General features: G+C 41.4%; 1 protein-coding gene across 1 annotated transcript in view; it reads left to right on the plus strand.

Annotated features, from left to right (window-relative positions):
- LOC126384242 (snake venom 5'-nucleotidase-like) overlaps positions 1-13,844 on the plus strand; it is a 39,152-nt gene that overhangs the window by 5,786 nt on the left and 19,522 nt on the right. Inside the window, exons 3-8 of the mRNA XM_050035204.1 lie at positions 1,088-1,255; positions 1,602-1,799; positions 2,024-2,178; positions 9,998-10,106; positions 11,271-11,420; positions 13,602-13,802. Coding sequence (XP_049891161.1) covers positions 1,088-1,255; positions 1,602-1,799; positions 2,024-2,178; positions 9,998-10,106; positions 11,271-11,420; positions 13,602-13,802 — 981 coding nt within the window. The remainder of the gene's footprint in view (positions 1-1,087; positions 1,256-1,601; positions 1,800-2,023; positions 2,179-9,997; positions 10,107-11,270; positions 11,421-13,601; positions 13,803-13,844) is intronic.

Raw genomic sequence — 13,844 nt, forward strand, 5'->3', positions numbered from 1 at the left:
ACCTTGTACAGATGCCTGTGACATCACAGAGTCACATGTCACTGTAAAAGGTCTTGTCCAATCGAGTTTTGGGACTTGAGTCTCACTGAGGTGTGAGGTGAGATCTCCTGTGGAGATGGGTGTTGCATAGCCCTCTTTGTTTGAAGACAAAGAGCATGCAGAGGAAAAAGCCTTTAAATTGTCCAGTGATGATTTTACCAAATGATAAACCATCTGTGGTCCTGTGAATCCCAACAACGACATACACTCTGTCTCTTATTTTAATGGCCTATACCAGTAGCACATAGTTTCCTGTTAGTAGTAGTTCCAGTAGTTCTGTGTCCTGTCCAACTGTCAAACAAAGTTAAAGGGAATTTTTGATATGCTTAAGAGGACGGGAGAGAGGAGGAAAAGGAAACATGTTGTATACAAGATTGCAGAAGCATACATCTCCAGTAAGCTTTGTGCCACATCTGACAGTGTACAAGTTAAATCCTTTATTGTAATGGATGCATAGTCTAAAAAAATAAACTGCAAAGTGCAGGAAAATAGTTTGTGCTGAAAATTAAGATAAAAATAAAGATATGTAATGTTACAGAAAAAAACAGAGTCAAGACTATGAAACTAGATGACCAAACAAAAACAGTATGTGCACATATTTACAAAGTGTGACTCCAGGCACTGCTGTGGTAAAAAGCTAAATGTATACTTGCAAGGCTTACAAACTATGGAGCCCAGCAGGTTTCAGTAATATTCTTATTTTTGTTGGTGGGTTTTCTCCTTCATATGCTGGTTTTGACTTGATTTGACTTGTCATGTCAGCCCAGCATGGCAGGGATTTACGTCTCTGTTACAACAGGTCTACCCACTTGAAGGTGTGTCTTTAAAGGGTAAAGTAAAGGGTAAAGTTCCACTGATTGTCACACACCTGAGTGTGTGAAATTTGTTCTCCGCATTTGACCCATCCCCTGAGGGAGCGGTGAGCAGCAGCGGTGCCGCGCTCGGGAATCATGTGGTGATCTAACCCCCCAATTCCAATAAGGACATTGTGAGGACTGACAGTGTCTCCAAATGTAAACCATCCCTCTCTGTCATGTTGCCTCTACAGGACCACACCTGCAGTTTGAGGACGAGGTGACTGCCATGCAGCTGCAGGTGGAGGAACTGCAGAAGCAGGGAGTCAATAAGATCATTGCTCTGGGTCACTCAGGCATTGATGTGGATAAGGAGATCGCTAAGAAGGTCAGCGGAGTCAACATCGTCGTGGGTGGACACAGTGACACTGAATACAGCTGTCAGTGTGCGTGGGTTAAGTACTCAGATCCTTTAACTGTATTTGAAATGTTACTTAAGTAGCTATTAAAGTATTATCAGCAAATGTATGTTAAGTATCAAAGCCTGCACATAGTAAAACTTACAACATACATTTGTTCACACATTATTCCAGGATGATTTCCCACCTACACTTTTCTAGTTTACAGTGTAGATTTAAAAAAAGAATCAATAGGTTGATCTATAATGAACAAACTTATTTGCAGCCCTAGCATTATTGGGCATTTTAATAAACAAAGTTTTCATCACAGTCACTGTATCTTTCTTTCTTTCTGTCCTTTATTTTTCAGGATCCCCTCCCTCTACTGAAGTCCCTGCCGGTTCTTATCCACTCATGGTGCAATCAGACGATGGGCGGCAGGTTCCTGTTGTGCAGGCCTATGCCTTTGGAAAATATCTGGGTCATCTGAAGGTGACCTTTGACAATGCTGGGAATGTGGTAAATGCCACAGGAAACCCCATCCTGCTGGACAGCAATATCCCACAGGGTACAGAAACTAAAACAAAATCTGCCTCTCTTGTTTTTCAGTTAGTTTTTGTCTCAGTCTGATCCTTCTCAGCTTTTTGATGTTAAATTGCTCCTGTTGGGTGTTTATTCCCACTCGTCATGTTGCAGGGAGACATACTTTCCTAAAGCTCTTTTCAGACATGAAATACATAACATTACCAGCTTTATCTGTCTCTTATATGAATGACTAAATGTCTTGTCCAGATCCAGATGTTCTGGCTGACGTGGAGGAATGGAAAAAGGGTCTGGCCAACTACTCGACTCAGGTGGTGGGAAACACTCTGGTCTTCCTGAATGGCAGCCGTGTGGAATGTCGATTTCGGGAATGCAACCTTGGAAACCTGATCTGTGATGCCATGGTAAGTATTTAATGTTGACAAATGTAGCAGTGCAGAGAACATGGCGCAAATGAAAATTCATGTTAAAAAAACAGTGTGTAGGATTTAGGGGATCTTTAAGGGGAGATAGCAGATCAACAGTACATACCACATAGAAGTTTTATACATCATCTGACAGCTAAGAACCACCTGAATATTAATTTGAGATGCAGCTCAGTACTGTGTGTCATGTTTTTCTAGTTACTAATCTATTATAAAAACTGTTTTGGTTGGCGCCTATTCAAACTTTTAAGTGTGTATAGAAGCTTAGGACATTATGATGAAAGTATACGATGGCCATTCCCATGTTCAGTTATGTCTATTAAGTTGTTACAGCAATTTTTGGGGTGATACCATTTGTTAAATAGTTTTGGTGCTAAATGTAAGCATTTTTTACCACTGGAGAAATGATAAAAATGGCCAAAATCCCTCAAAACTACCACATTAAGACACCAAGATCTTGAGGAACACCATACAAAAATCGATGCTGTGATTTGGGTTAGTGTTTTGACATTGAAAGTTTTCTGTGTGAATTGACCCTTCACAAAGACCTGCCCCTCAAACGCAGACTGGCCAATCATAACGTAGCATCAGCCAGCTTGATAAATGTCTGTCAACTAAGCGGCTGTGCTCCATAGACTCTCATGCAGTTCTTTAAGATTTTCTCCATTTTCAGACTGGTTTTGTAGATTTTGAGCTAAACCAGTATCATTATTAAATGCCCTTGGGGCAAGTTTGATAATGATGGTTGGAAGGAGACATATTTTTCTGTTCTGTTCCAAAACCAAAATCAAACTCTGAAAAGTGTAGGGCAAGCTAGCTAGCTACGGGAGGTTTAGCCAGGGTTGGGAGTAAAGGAATCCAAGTGAAGTATTTGAAATACAAAATATGAGTAACTGTATACTGTTACAGTTACAGTGGTATTCTGAATGCAGTTACTGCCTTTAAAAGTAGATTATTATTTTTTTTACTTTTTTTTTGCTCTAACACCTTGTTCTGAATGCATTGTTTTCTAGTGAAATGTTCCAACTGGTCACGAGTGACGCAGCGCAACTCAGTGCTGTAGTTTTGAGCTGAACTTTTGTTGGATGTCTTGTTTCTATCTATTCCTGTTGCTCACTTTGAAAGCTCCACAATAAGCCAGGAACAGCTAATTCATGAGGTTGAAATAAGGAGTTATCTTCACAACACCTCCTCATTTAACTGCAAAAACCTAAATAAGGTGGCAGCTGGCCAGAGGGAGATGAGAAGCTTAAAGTTACTATAAAATAACCATCACTAATAAAAACCTACTTGCTGTTGGCTATACTGTGGGTCATTTCCAATAGATATCATAACATAAAATGTGTGTTTTCTCTTTTAAAAAAGAACATGGAAGGATTGGAAGTACTCTCATCTTTAAGGTGGTTATGGCTCCAGTCGAGTGCACAGCTGATCGTAACCTACGTGGTTTGTTAACATGATGTAACAGAAGTGCATACTGAATGGATTCAGTGCTGACAGAAAGTGACACAAACTTGCTATTAGGACACGGTGTAGAATTTATATGAGGCGTGCATTTCCCATAAGCAGATTTTTCCTAAAGGGTCTGAAGTGCACCCGTCATATGACAATGGGCTTTAGTTTTTATCGTTATCTTTTTGATATGTTTTTGCTGCTGAGTGAGTTTGACATCCTGGATATACCCTCCAAACACACATTGTAGACCCTTCAGTCTGCTTCCTTCTGAAATTGATTTTTTTGTATTTCCACAAATACGATAATATATCTTGAGGGAGTACAGTTAGAAACAGTGTGAGCTCCATGCTAGCTCCGACAGATTGCTAACAACAGCAGCTAACGACAAAGGACCGGGGTTTAGCTAAGGGTCAATTGCATTTTTTTAGTAATTGGATGGTGAGCACTTCTGTTTGGGAAACTGCTGAGAGTCTCCCTTATTTTCAAAATACCTATGAAAGTCATACATCCTCTGAATGCCTGAGCTCTTTGGTCTATGGCTGTAAAGTGTCATGAGGCTATGATTATCCTCAAGGTCATAATAGGTCATTTTATACAGTGATGTCCATTTCAAAAAGTGGTGTCACTACAATGAAATGGCTACTATGGGGACTGACATCATTACACATGAATAAAACTGGGCTCAGTAAATCCACAAGTCTCAGCTTTCCATTCATACCCAATGTATACATTTCCAAGACTTTTGCAGGGACCCCAGTATGCAGAAACATTTAAATACAAGAGGCGGAAATAACACATGCAAAAAAAACTGCATAGTTGTTGTTTGTCCCAAACTACATCAGACTAGCATAAAGAGGGCATGTCTGTAAAGGAGAGACTTGTCAGTATCCATAGAACTCATCTTTATCAGATATCCTGAGGTGAGAGTTCAAGGGGCCTCAATGAAAGTGGCCATGCCAGTTTTTCCTTCACCAAAATTTAGCCTAAATTTGGAGCGTTATTTAACCACCTACCTGAGAAGCTAGCATAACATGGTTGGTACCACTGGATTCCTGGAGTAGTTCTTTTACTTCCATATGTTGACAGTATCATCACATCTCTAGCTTTAAACCCAGCCAGCTACAGCCTCTCGAAGACAGGAATATTGGGTTGGGCTGGTTTGGTGGCGTCCCCACAGTCTCAGGGTTAAACTAGGCCATTGAAATACCTAAGTGTCAGAGCATCTTACAAGGCGGTACCTGAGAAATGCCAACTGATTATATCATGATTTGCTTGCGCAAGAGTTGTTTGTTGTTCAGGTGTATTGTTATGTTGAAAACTCATTTGCCCTTTTCCTGGTGGAGTCTGTTCCTAAGATCATTGCCTTGATCAATGACAAAGGAGTTGAAGATCTGAGAAAATGTTGGATTGTTTCTGCTATTTATGAAGAATGCAGAAGGTGTCAGGTGGCACATTTGGCTGCTCATTTTGAAGGGCTTCAGTCCATATTCTTTGACCTCCACCGTCTTGCCAAAAACATTCTTAGACTCACCAATTTGTTATGTTGCCTGATGTTCCCAAACAGCTGCCTGGACTGCTGTGTGTTTCTGTCAGAAATTGACCTTAGTGTAGGAAGAGGGTCATTGAATGGCTTGTGCTGGACTCTTTCAGAGATGCAGCAGGAACTGAAGGATTTGTGATCACCAAGAGCTTTTGACGTCTCCCAAGGGAACATGACAGTAGGAAATGCAAACTAAATCTGTCTTAGGTGAATTAAATCTGTGAATATGTGTCTTCTTGTGGAGCTGTCAAGGTTCTTCCTAAATTTCCTTTTTACTGTCTGGTCCTGTCTTATCTTGTACGATGTTGTCCTAAAAGTAACCAGACTGTTATCTGAAATAGGATATACACCACCAGGGGCCACGTGTTGGTTGGGGACAGTCAGTGTTAATTGGTATTGTTATGCTGACGTAAGATATCCCTTAATTACTGAAAATGTAATCTTTTTTTAATTTGATGTGGTATGTGACAGCCTTTTGTAGAATGAATACTGAAAGGTAGCCAGAGCTAAACAAAGATTACTGAAAGAACTGGTGGTGACATATTTGGGATGGCAATCGCCAGAGGACCCACGATATAATATTATCTATCACAATACTTAGGTCACGATACGATATTATTGCGATATGTTGAGTATTGTGATAGAATATATTGCAATATATTGTGATTTATTGTTTTTTTTCCCAACTGCAAATTATTTCCCCAAAGGAAAATTTTGTCAACATCAGTTTTACCTCATAAGATAAAGTTCTCAGTTTGTTCATCTGTCTTTAATCATTTGTATTGCAGCAAAATGTGGTGCAAAGTAGACAGACCAATTGTGAGTGAAGCACTTCACATGCAAGTGAATAACTTTGATTGATTGATTATTCTGTTCCAATGCATTGTTCTGCTGGGAAACCTTTGGTTCTGGCATTCCTGTGAATACCACCTGACATGTTCCACCAACTCAAACACCTTTGCAGACCAAGTACCCCCCCTCTCATGGCAACAGTACTCCCCAGTGGCAGTGCCCTCCAGCAGAAAAAAGCAGCCACACTACAAAAACTGTTTAGAAATGGCCCGTGGAGCGTGACAGCCGAGGCATGGACACAAGATCTCTGGGAGTGTCCTGCGGTGTCTGGCACTAGAACGTTGGTGGCAGATCCATTTAGTCCAGTGGGTTGTGAGGTGGGTTGATGGTATGTGCCACAGATGCTCGTTCAGATTGGGATCTGGGGAGTTTGGAGACCAGGTTGACACTTTGAGGTCTTTGTCACATTCCTCTGGCCATTCCTGAGCAGTGTTTGCAGTGTGGCATGGTGCATTATCCTGCTGGGGGCCACTGCCACTGGGGAGTACTGTTACCACAAGATGGGGTACTCAGTCTGCAACGGTGTTTGAGTTGGTGGAACATGTCAGGTGGTATCCACATGAATGCCAGAACCAAAGGTTTAAGGTCAGTGGTTTTAATGTTGAAGCTGATCGGTGTATATGTATGACATCAAACTGTTATACATAGTGCCATGCTGCGAAAAATGATTTGTCGTGATAGATGAACTTCATCTGTTGCATAAAATTGTTTTTGCACAGTAACTATATTTTGCTGTATCTCTAAGAGCTTTTGTAAGTGCCAATGTATTGTAAACATTATACATGTACTGACACAATGTGTAATTGGAAATGTAAACAAAGGTGTGGTGGGTTTAAACTTTGTTTTTAGGAATTATAAGAACTGATTCATTTGTTTCAAAAACATATTTCATAAAATACAGAGTAGATAGAGGTTGAACCATCCAAAACTATTCTAAAGCTGAAGTGGCTTGGGTGGAGCATAAAAAAACAGTACGCGTCATAACAATGCTTTGGATAAGCCTTTAACTTCCTCCTTCAAACTAGGTCAAATACCAACGGATTATGTAATGATCGGCATGCCGCGACAGGGGAAAAACAAGGTGATCTTTTATGTCAAAACCAGGGTTGGGTATTGTTTTGTTTTTTCCAATGCCGGTGCTAAAACAATACTTGAAAATGATGCTGGTGCATAAATGGTGCAAGAGCCAATGCGTAAAAAACAAACAAAAAAAATTACAGTCAACAACATTAAGGAACAGCTTTTTTATTACAAAGGCAAATTTGAACTTGAAATACAACAAAATATCATCTCTTATTATATTAACAGTTTAAAATGTACTTAAATAGATATAAAATAATATGTAAAACACTATTCACAAATTCACACAATACATTCACATAACGAATAAAACTAAACTCAACTACAATATTTTGAGTTGGGATCAATCATGGTCTCCTAAACTCAGGAGAGACTCAGCATTCAAACTTTTCTCCATTGCCTGTTTAGGAGTTGCTGAAGTGTTCACAACAAAGAGAACAGCTATTCCACCTGAACAGAAGGAGGCTAACTTTGTGCACTAACTTTAGGGCTCACCCCCTTCACTTTAATCAGAATGTGACATGCACGACACAGCCTTGGCTATGGCCTTGAGGAGTTGTATCTTTTATCCGCTGACTAATAGCCAAAACTGTACTCACATTGCATCTCTGCATTTAACTTAATACTCTCTGCTTCATTTATTGCAGCCTCACTGTCACATGTTGCCATCACAGACACTAGTCTCTCTCTTTCAACTGCACACTCGTTTGCACACAATCTGGTACCGAATGAGGCACCAAAATCTGCATTGTGATCCGTTCTGGTAGGTACCGATTGTATAGGAACCAGTCCCAAATTGGCACCAGGTTTTGGTACCAAACCCTAATGCTAACAATATAAAATGCGGAGGGAGGATAGCTTCAGAGTGAAACAAACATTTGTTCTTCATTATACAGAAATGTTGGATTGTTTCCGTTGTCTGTATTGACTGCTGAACGTGTCAGGTGGTACATTTAGCTGCTCACCTTGAGGAAAAACATGTGAGGAAAACTTACACCAACAGTGTAATCAGTGAGGTCAGCAGTGTAAGTCATAGACATATATACATAGACGCCGCATTGACTGCCGCTGCCTATTGGAGCCGATGTCCTAGCCGGCCACCATCTTGGATGGGTCTCGCCTCGCCTCCACAGTGCATTCACTTCTATTGAGGAAGGAGCTGTATGCACAAGTAAAATAGAATAACTCACACTGAATTTTCAACTGATTGTCACGCGGTTTGGTTTGTTACAAACGGTACACATGTAGTTGTGATACAGGATGCTTGTATACATATACATATACATATATATAGATATATATGTATATACACATATATATATATCCCACTCTGGGGTTGAGGTGAAGAACTGTGTTGTGACCTAAATAACATGCTGTTGCTATCTGCAGAATGTATTAAAGCATGAAATCCCGCATTTTTAATGTACGAAAGCATCCTGTATCATAACTACATGTGTGCCGTTTGTAACAAACCAAACCGCATGAAAATCAGTTGAAAATTCAGTGAGTTATTCTATTTTACTTGTGCATACAGCTCCTTCCTCAGTAGAGGTGAATGCACTGTGGAGGCGAAGCGAGACGCATCCAAGATGGCGGCAGCGCAGGACGCGCTCAGGCAGTCGATGTGGCGTCTATGTATATATGTCTATGGTGTAAGTAGGACCATGGGGAAAAGGTTTTAGTATGGTGCAGCAACACAAACCAAACCAAACAAAACCACAGACCAAATACTCCCAGTTGACCACCTGGGTGTTGCCAGTTTGCCATTTGCCGATAATCCTCTGCCACACCCAACCCTACTAATCGTAAAGACAATAGTAACAACAACAAACAACTTTTCAAGCGGCCTCACTGTTGCAGACAAGTATCAGAATAAAATCCTGCGCGTTTTATCTCAGTTGGTCCACATTCCAGTGAACTTGATCACTGGTCATAAAACTCAGCCAAGCTGTCTCAAGTCAGTCTTTTTCTTATTTTGCCGCCCGAACAAAATCAAATTTTTTTCATATTCTTGCGAGTTTTTTTCCCCTCATGCAGTTACTGAAGTTCAATGATGTTCAACATTGACATTGTCAGCAGCCAATAGCTGTGCTCTCTCCAGCACCAAACAGAAAGCAGCAAACCGGGTAGTAGGGGTAGGGGAAATAATCAATTCTTAGGAAATAATCGATTCTTAGAAGCATTGCGATGAGGACATGAACAATCATAAATCGATTCACAAATTTCAACAATCGATTATCTAAATGTTAATAATGCGATGTTGATGGAGTGAAGGAGGCGGAATTCAACCGTGACAGCAGTGCAGCACCTGGATAGTCTACATGGCGGTCACGCTAGAGTTAACGTATAATTTGTCTTCTTAAGCATAGTGGTTGCAAGCATGTTTTAATTTAATGTCTAAATAATTATATTTGTGAGGTGAACATGAATTATATTGTGAATACTTTCTAGACCATCAACCAGAGATTAACGTTAGCAGAGCAGAGACGCAATTAGAAGTCTGGTAAACAAATGAGACCGGCTGACCAAAACTTGCTGTCACATTAAAAGACTTTAACCAACTCCGTGGAGAAGAAAATAAGTCTATGCTCAGTCTGTTTCACCTCAGAAATGCTGCACCCAGGCCGCTCAGAATCTTGGCTTTTCTCAGAGCTAATGCACAGTGAAGAGGCTGCTGTCCACTGCTGGCGATGTTAAAGCTGAGTGGTGGCACCGAATCCAGTTCTAAACTAGAAAAGTGCACTCAGTGGAGCCAAGATTGTGGAAAGGATAACAACAGCAGAGATTTTTTTTTTAATTTTTTTTTTTTTTTTGTCGTGCCTAACTTTGGATCATAACATTTCTGGTATGTTTCTCACTTCCATTATTCAGGTTGACAACAACATCAGGTTCTCAGACAGTATTCAGTGGAACCATGTCAGTGCCAGCATCTTCAACGGAGGAGGCATCCGCTCGTCTATTGACGAACGTGCAAGGAATGGTGTGTCACTCATTTTCATAGAAGTAAAATAAAAACCAAAATAATTTATAATCCGAGCCAGAAAATGCCAGGAAAAACATAAGAAAAATTTGTCTGGAAAAAGAAATCTACTCAGTTTGTCTTCTCCTCTCAACAGTTACTTTAGAGTATACCAATAATTTAAGGACTTGTCTCAGCAGGATTTAGAGAAACATATTAACTTGTTTATCTCAGATAAACTGTCTTTACAGGCCTTTCTAAAAAGTGGATAAGACAGCTGCAGCTGATTTAGATCTCACCAAGACCAGGAGGGACCACATCAGTACAGTTTTAAGATCTTTGCACTGACTTCCTGTGTGCCAAAGAACGTGTATTAGAGTTGGTTCATAAATCACTGAATGGTGTATTTCTGATCTGCTGTGCTGTTATGAAGCGTCCAGACCTCTGAGATTGTCTGGTTCAGGTCTGTTTCCTGCAGCAGAATTTAGTTTTTGTTCTCTGCAAATCTGAAACAACCAAAATCTTAGGGTCTGCTCTGACCCTCTGTTCTGTAAATCAGGGCTTAAAGGGATTGCTCAGATTCTTTGAAGTTGGGCTGCATGAGGTTCTTATCCGTAGAAAGTGCATTATGTATAATAGAAGTCTGTTGGCACGCATGAGCAATGCATTGCTGTTGATGGGGGGTGGCAGCAAAATGTGTTTTAGCCACCTAAAAAAATCAATGTTAGTTTAAGTGTACGCTGTATTAAGAGTATTTTCACTGCTTTACCTGTATTTGAGACAGCCCATTTTGACAGGGGAGCCGTTAAGACTCTGTGTTCCCTATCTATGGTCTTGCCAAAACCACCAGACTCCATTGACATAAATAGCACTTTTGGCTCACTGAACACGGGAGCAGCTGCTCTACTGCTGCCTCGATCAGTTAGTTAGTTTGTGTAATTGTGCAACTTTGCTGAATCCCAACTAACCCTGTCAAACACCAAAGTCACACAATAAGACAAACAAAATAACTGTTTGAGGCAGCAGTAAACCAGCAGCTCCTGTGTCCAGCGATGTTTAATCACTGTCAGGAGAGCAATAGAACAGCTTTATTTTCCTGTCGGAATCATTGACAACAGGATGTTTTCTGAGATAAATGTTTTGTCAGAAGAACTTTATAAAACAGTGCTGATGTGTCGTCTGCAGGTTCAATCACCATGGAGGACGTGATGACAGTCTTACCTTTTGGAAATACTTTTGACCTGCTAGAGCTGAATGGCTCCACACTGTTTAAAATCTTCGAACACTCAGTGAAACAATATGGTCAGAGCAAAGGACATTTCCTTCAAGTATCAGGTATCTTTAATTTTTTTTATTGTTTTCATCTGTATTGTCTTTATGATAATAGGACTTAAAGGGACATTGTGTAGCATTTTCAATTGTTTATTGGCAAAAATCGATGTCTGCATTCATAAATATGTCATCATAGGTGTATTATTACCTCCACTAATAATCTGGCATATTCTAGTAAAAAGAGAATTTCGGATTTGTTTGTACATTGGGCGGGTAAGTCGTTTGGTGGGTTCCATTACGTTTCACCATCTTGAAAATTCATCCACCAGCAAGGGACAGATAGCACTACCAGGGAATAGCGCCGCCTCTGGCGTTTTCGTTGAGAGCCAGGCCAGTGCTGCGTAACTGAGAAACCAAAGGAGAGGAGCAAGAGGCGCTTCGCTACTACCCCAGCACTACTACAGCATAACAAAGTCCCAATCTTTGAGCATAATGCAGGATCATGCATATGCAGCATCACGGGAGATGGAATCCTCATCGCCAAGAAAGCGCAAAGGGAATCAAAAACCGGCGAATTCAGGGCGTCTGTGACTTATTGGATAGAGCAGGCGCCCCATGTACAAGGCTGTTGCCGCAGCGGCCTGGGTTCGACTCCAGCCTGTGGCCCTTTGCTGCATGTCTCTCCCTCTCTCTCTCCCCCTTTCACAATTCACTATCCTATCAAGTAAAGGCAATGCCCTAAAAAATATATCTTAAAAAAAACAACAACAAAAAACAGCGAATTTAAAAAACGAGGGTCAACATCGGGGTAGACTTTCCCAGGTGGTAAGAGCTGCTGAATGAGAAAGGTAATGCAATCACAGGCCAGCTGTCAGCAGCGCAGTGATGCGAGGAGAGGGATGAGTTGTCTAAGGGTGAGCCACTTGTCAGTACTCAAAAGACAAGACGTGATTGGTTTGTTTAGATTTACACACGCCCAAACAGTCCTGCGTTGTAAACACAGCCAGCATGGTGAGGAGGGGGTTTGGTTTGTCAACTTGCGTCGCATGTGTCTGTGTAGGAGCCTGAATGAATACTCCATGAAGTATCGGATGACATGGTTTCATCAATGTTATCATAGCTTTTTGGTAAACAGCGGCTATCCGTTTGAATGCACTATATGATTTCAACGTCAGATGGGAGAAATTCCTACACACTGTGGCTTTTAATCCATTGGGAGCAGAAGATGGCGCACTTTCTTTCGGAACAATTTATACTGAGCTTTAATACACGACTTCAATAGATACAGGGAATGCAGACTGGTGAGGCAACAGAGGAAGTCAATGTTCAGTTTCAGAGTCCCCAGGGGAACAGAATCAGTCTGGAACTCTCCGTGTGGAACACTGTAGCAGCACACAGGTGAGGTGCCAGCGTCCGCCAGGCGCACACAGTTCATGCGATTGGGGGGGGGGCAGGCAGAGTGGGATGTCAGAAGAGCTGAGATTCCAACACCAGGACTGAGAAAGCAGTCTCTCCGACGCAAAGCCCGTCGTGGACAGGGGAGAGCTTGACAGCAGTGATGAAATGTAGAATCTGTGGAGCACACTCAAAGGCGAGATGTACTGCCGCATAACAAAGTAAGCCACAGCTCAGAAGATCACAGGTGACTGAACCAGTTAACTCACTTTGGAAAGCTGGGTGATGATCTTTCCAGACAGCTGCAGGAAATAAGGGAACAGGAACCAGGGATGCAGAAGCAGAGCTCATGGCTGAAAACAGAAAGCAGAGTGTTTTACCAAGGAGCAGACAAAGGACGGGCAGGGTCAGTACCAAAGAAGCAGGATAATGATCCACAGGTGAGCAGCAGGTGGGCATGGTGGACCGGCAGGAGTGGTAATTCTGTGGACAGGCCAAAGGCTGGTAGGTAGTTGTGGTGATGAGGCGGGGTGCATGGAGAATTACTGAATGAGCTTAGGAGCTGGCATGTATAGAGGATGAAAGGTGCCCACTGTGACATAAAGGATGATGTGAAAAAAGTCACATAACCTCTTAAAACCAAGTGGTTTTTGTTTACACTTACAAAACATTGGTTTTTGAATAAAATCAACAAACTACAGTAGATAATAAACTGTTAATTAGAGAGCTTTAGAGTTGCTGGTAGGTGGATTTTGTTGGACTCTGTTACTGACATATTTTAGTTGGTATCTCAAAGATATTCAAGGTTGGTCCTCAGACATGATGGATAAGTTTAATGTCCTCAAACAGGATTCCGTTTAGAGTTTGACCCCTCTAAACCTGAGGGGAATCGTGTGATGAGCCTCAGCATCCTCTGCGTGCAGTGTCGAGTTCCTCGCTACAAACCTGTTCAGCCCGAGATGGTTTATGAAGTGGTGATGCCATCCTTCATAGCGCAGGGTGGAGATGGATTCTCCATGATCCCAGATGAGAAGCTCAACCACGACACCGGTGAGACGTTTGTTTAGTTGATAATTTTGTAAGGCTATTGTT

The sequence above is a fragment of the Epinephelus moara genome, chromosome 22, assembly GCF_006386435.1.
Source record: "Epinephelus moara isolate mb chromosome 22, YSFRI_EMoa_1.0, whole genome shotgun sequence".
NCBI lineage: Eukaryota > Metazoa > Chordata > Actinopteri > Perciformes > Serranidae > Epinephelus > Epinephelus moara.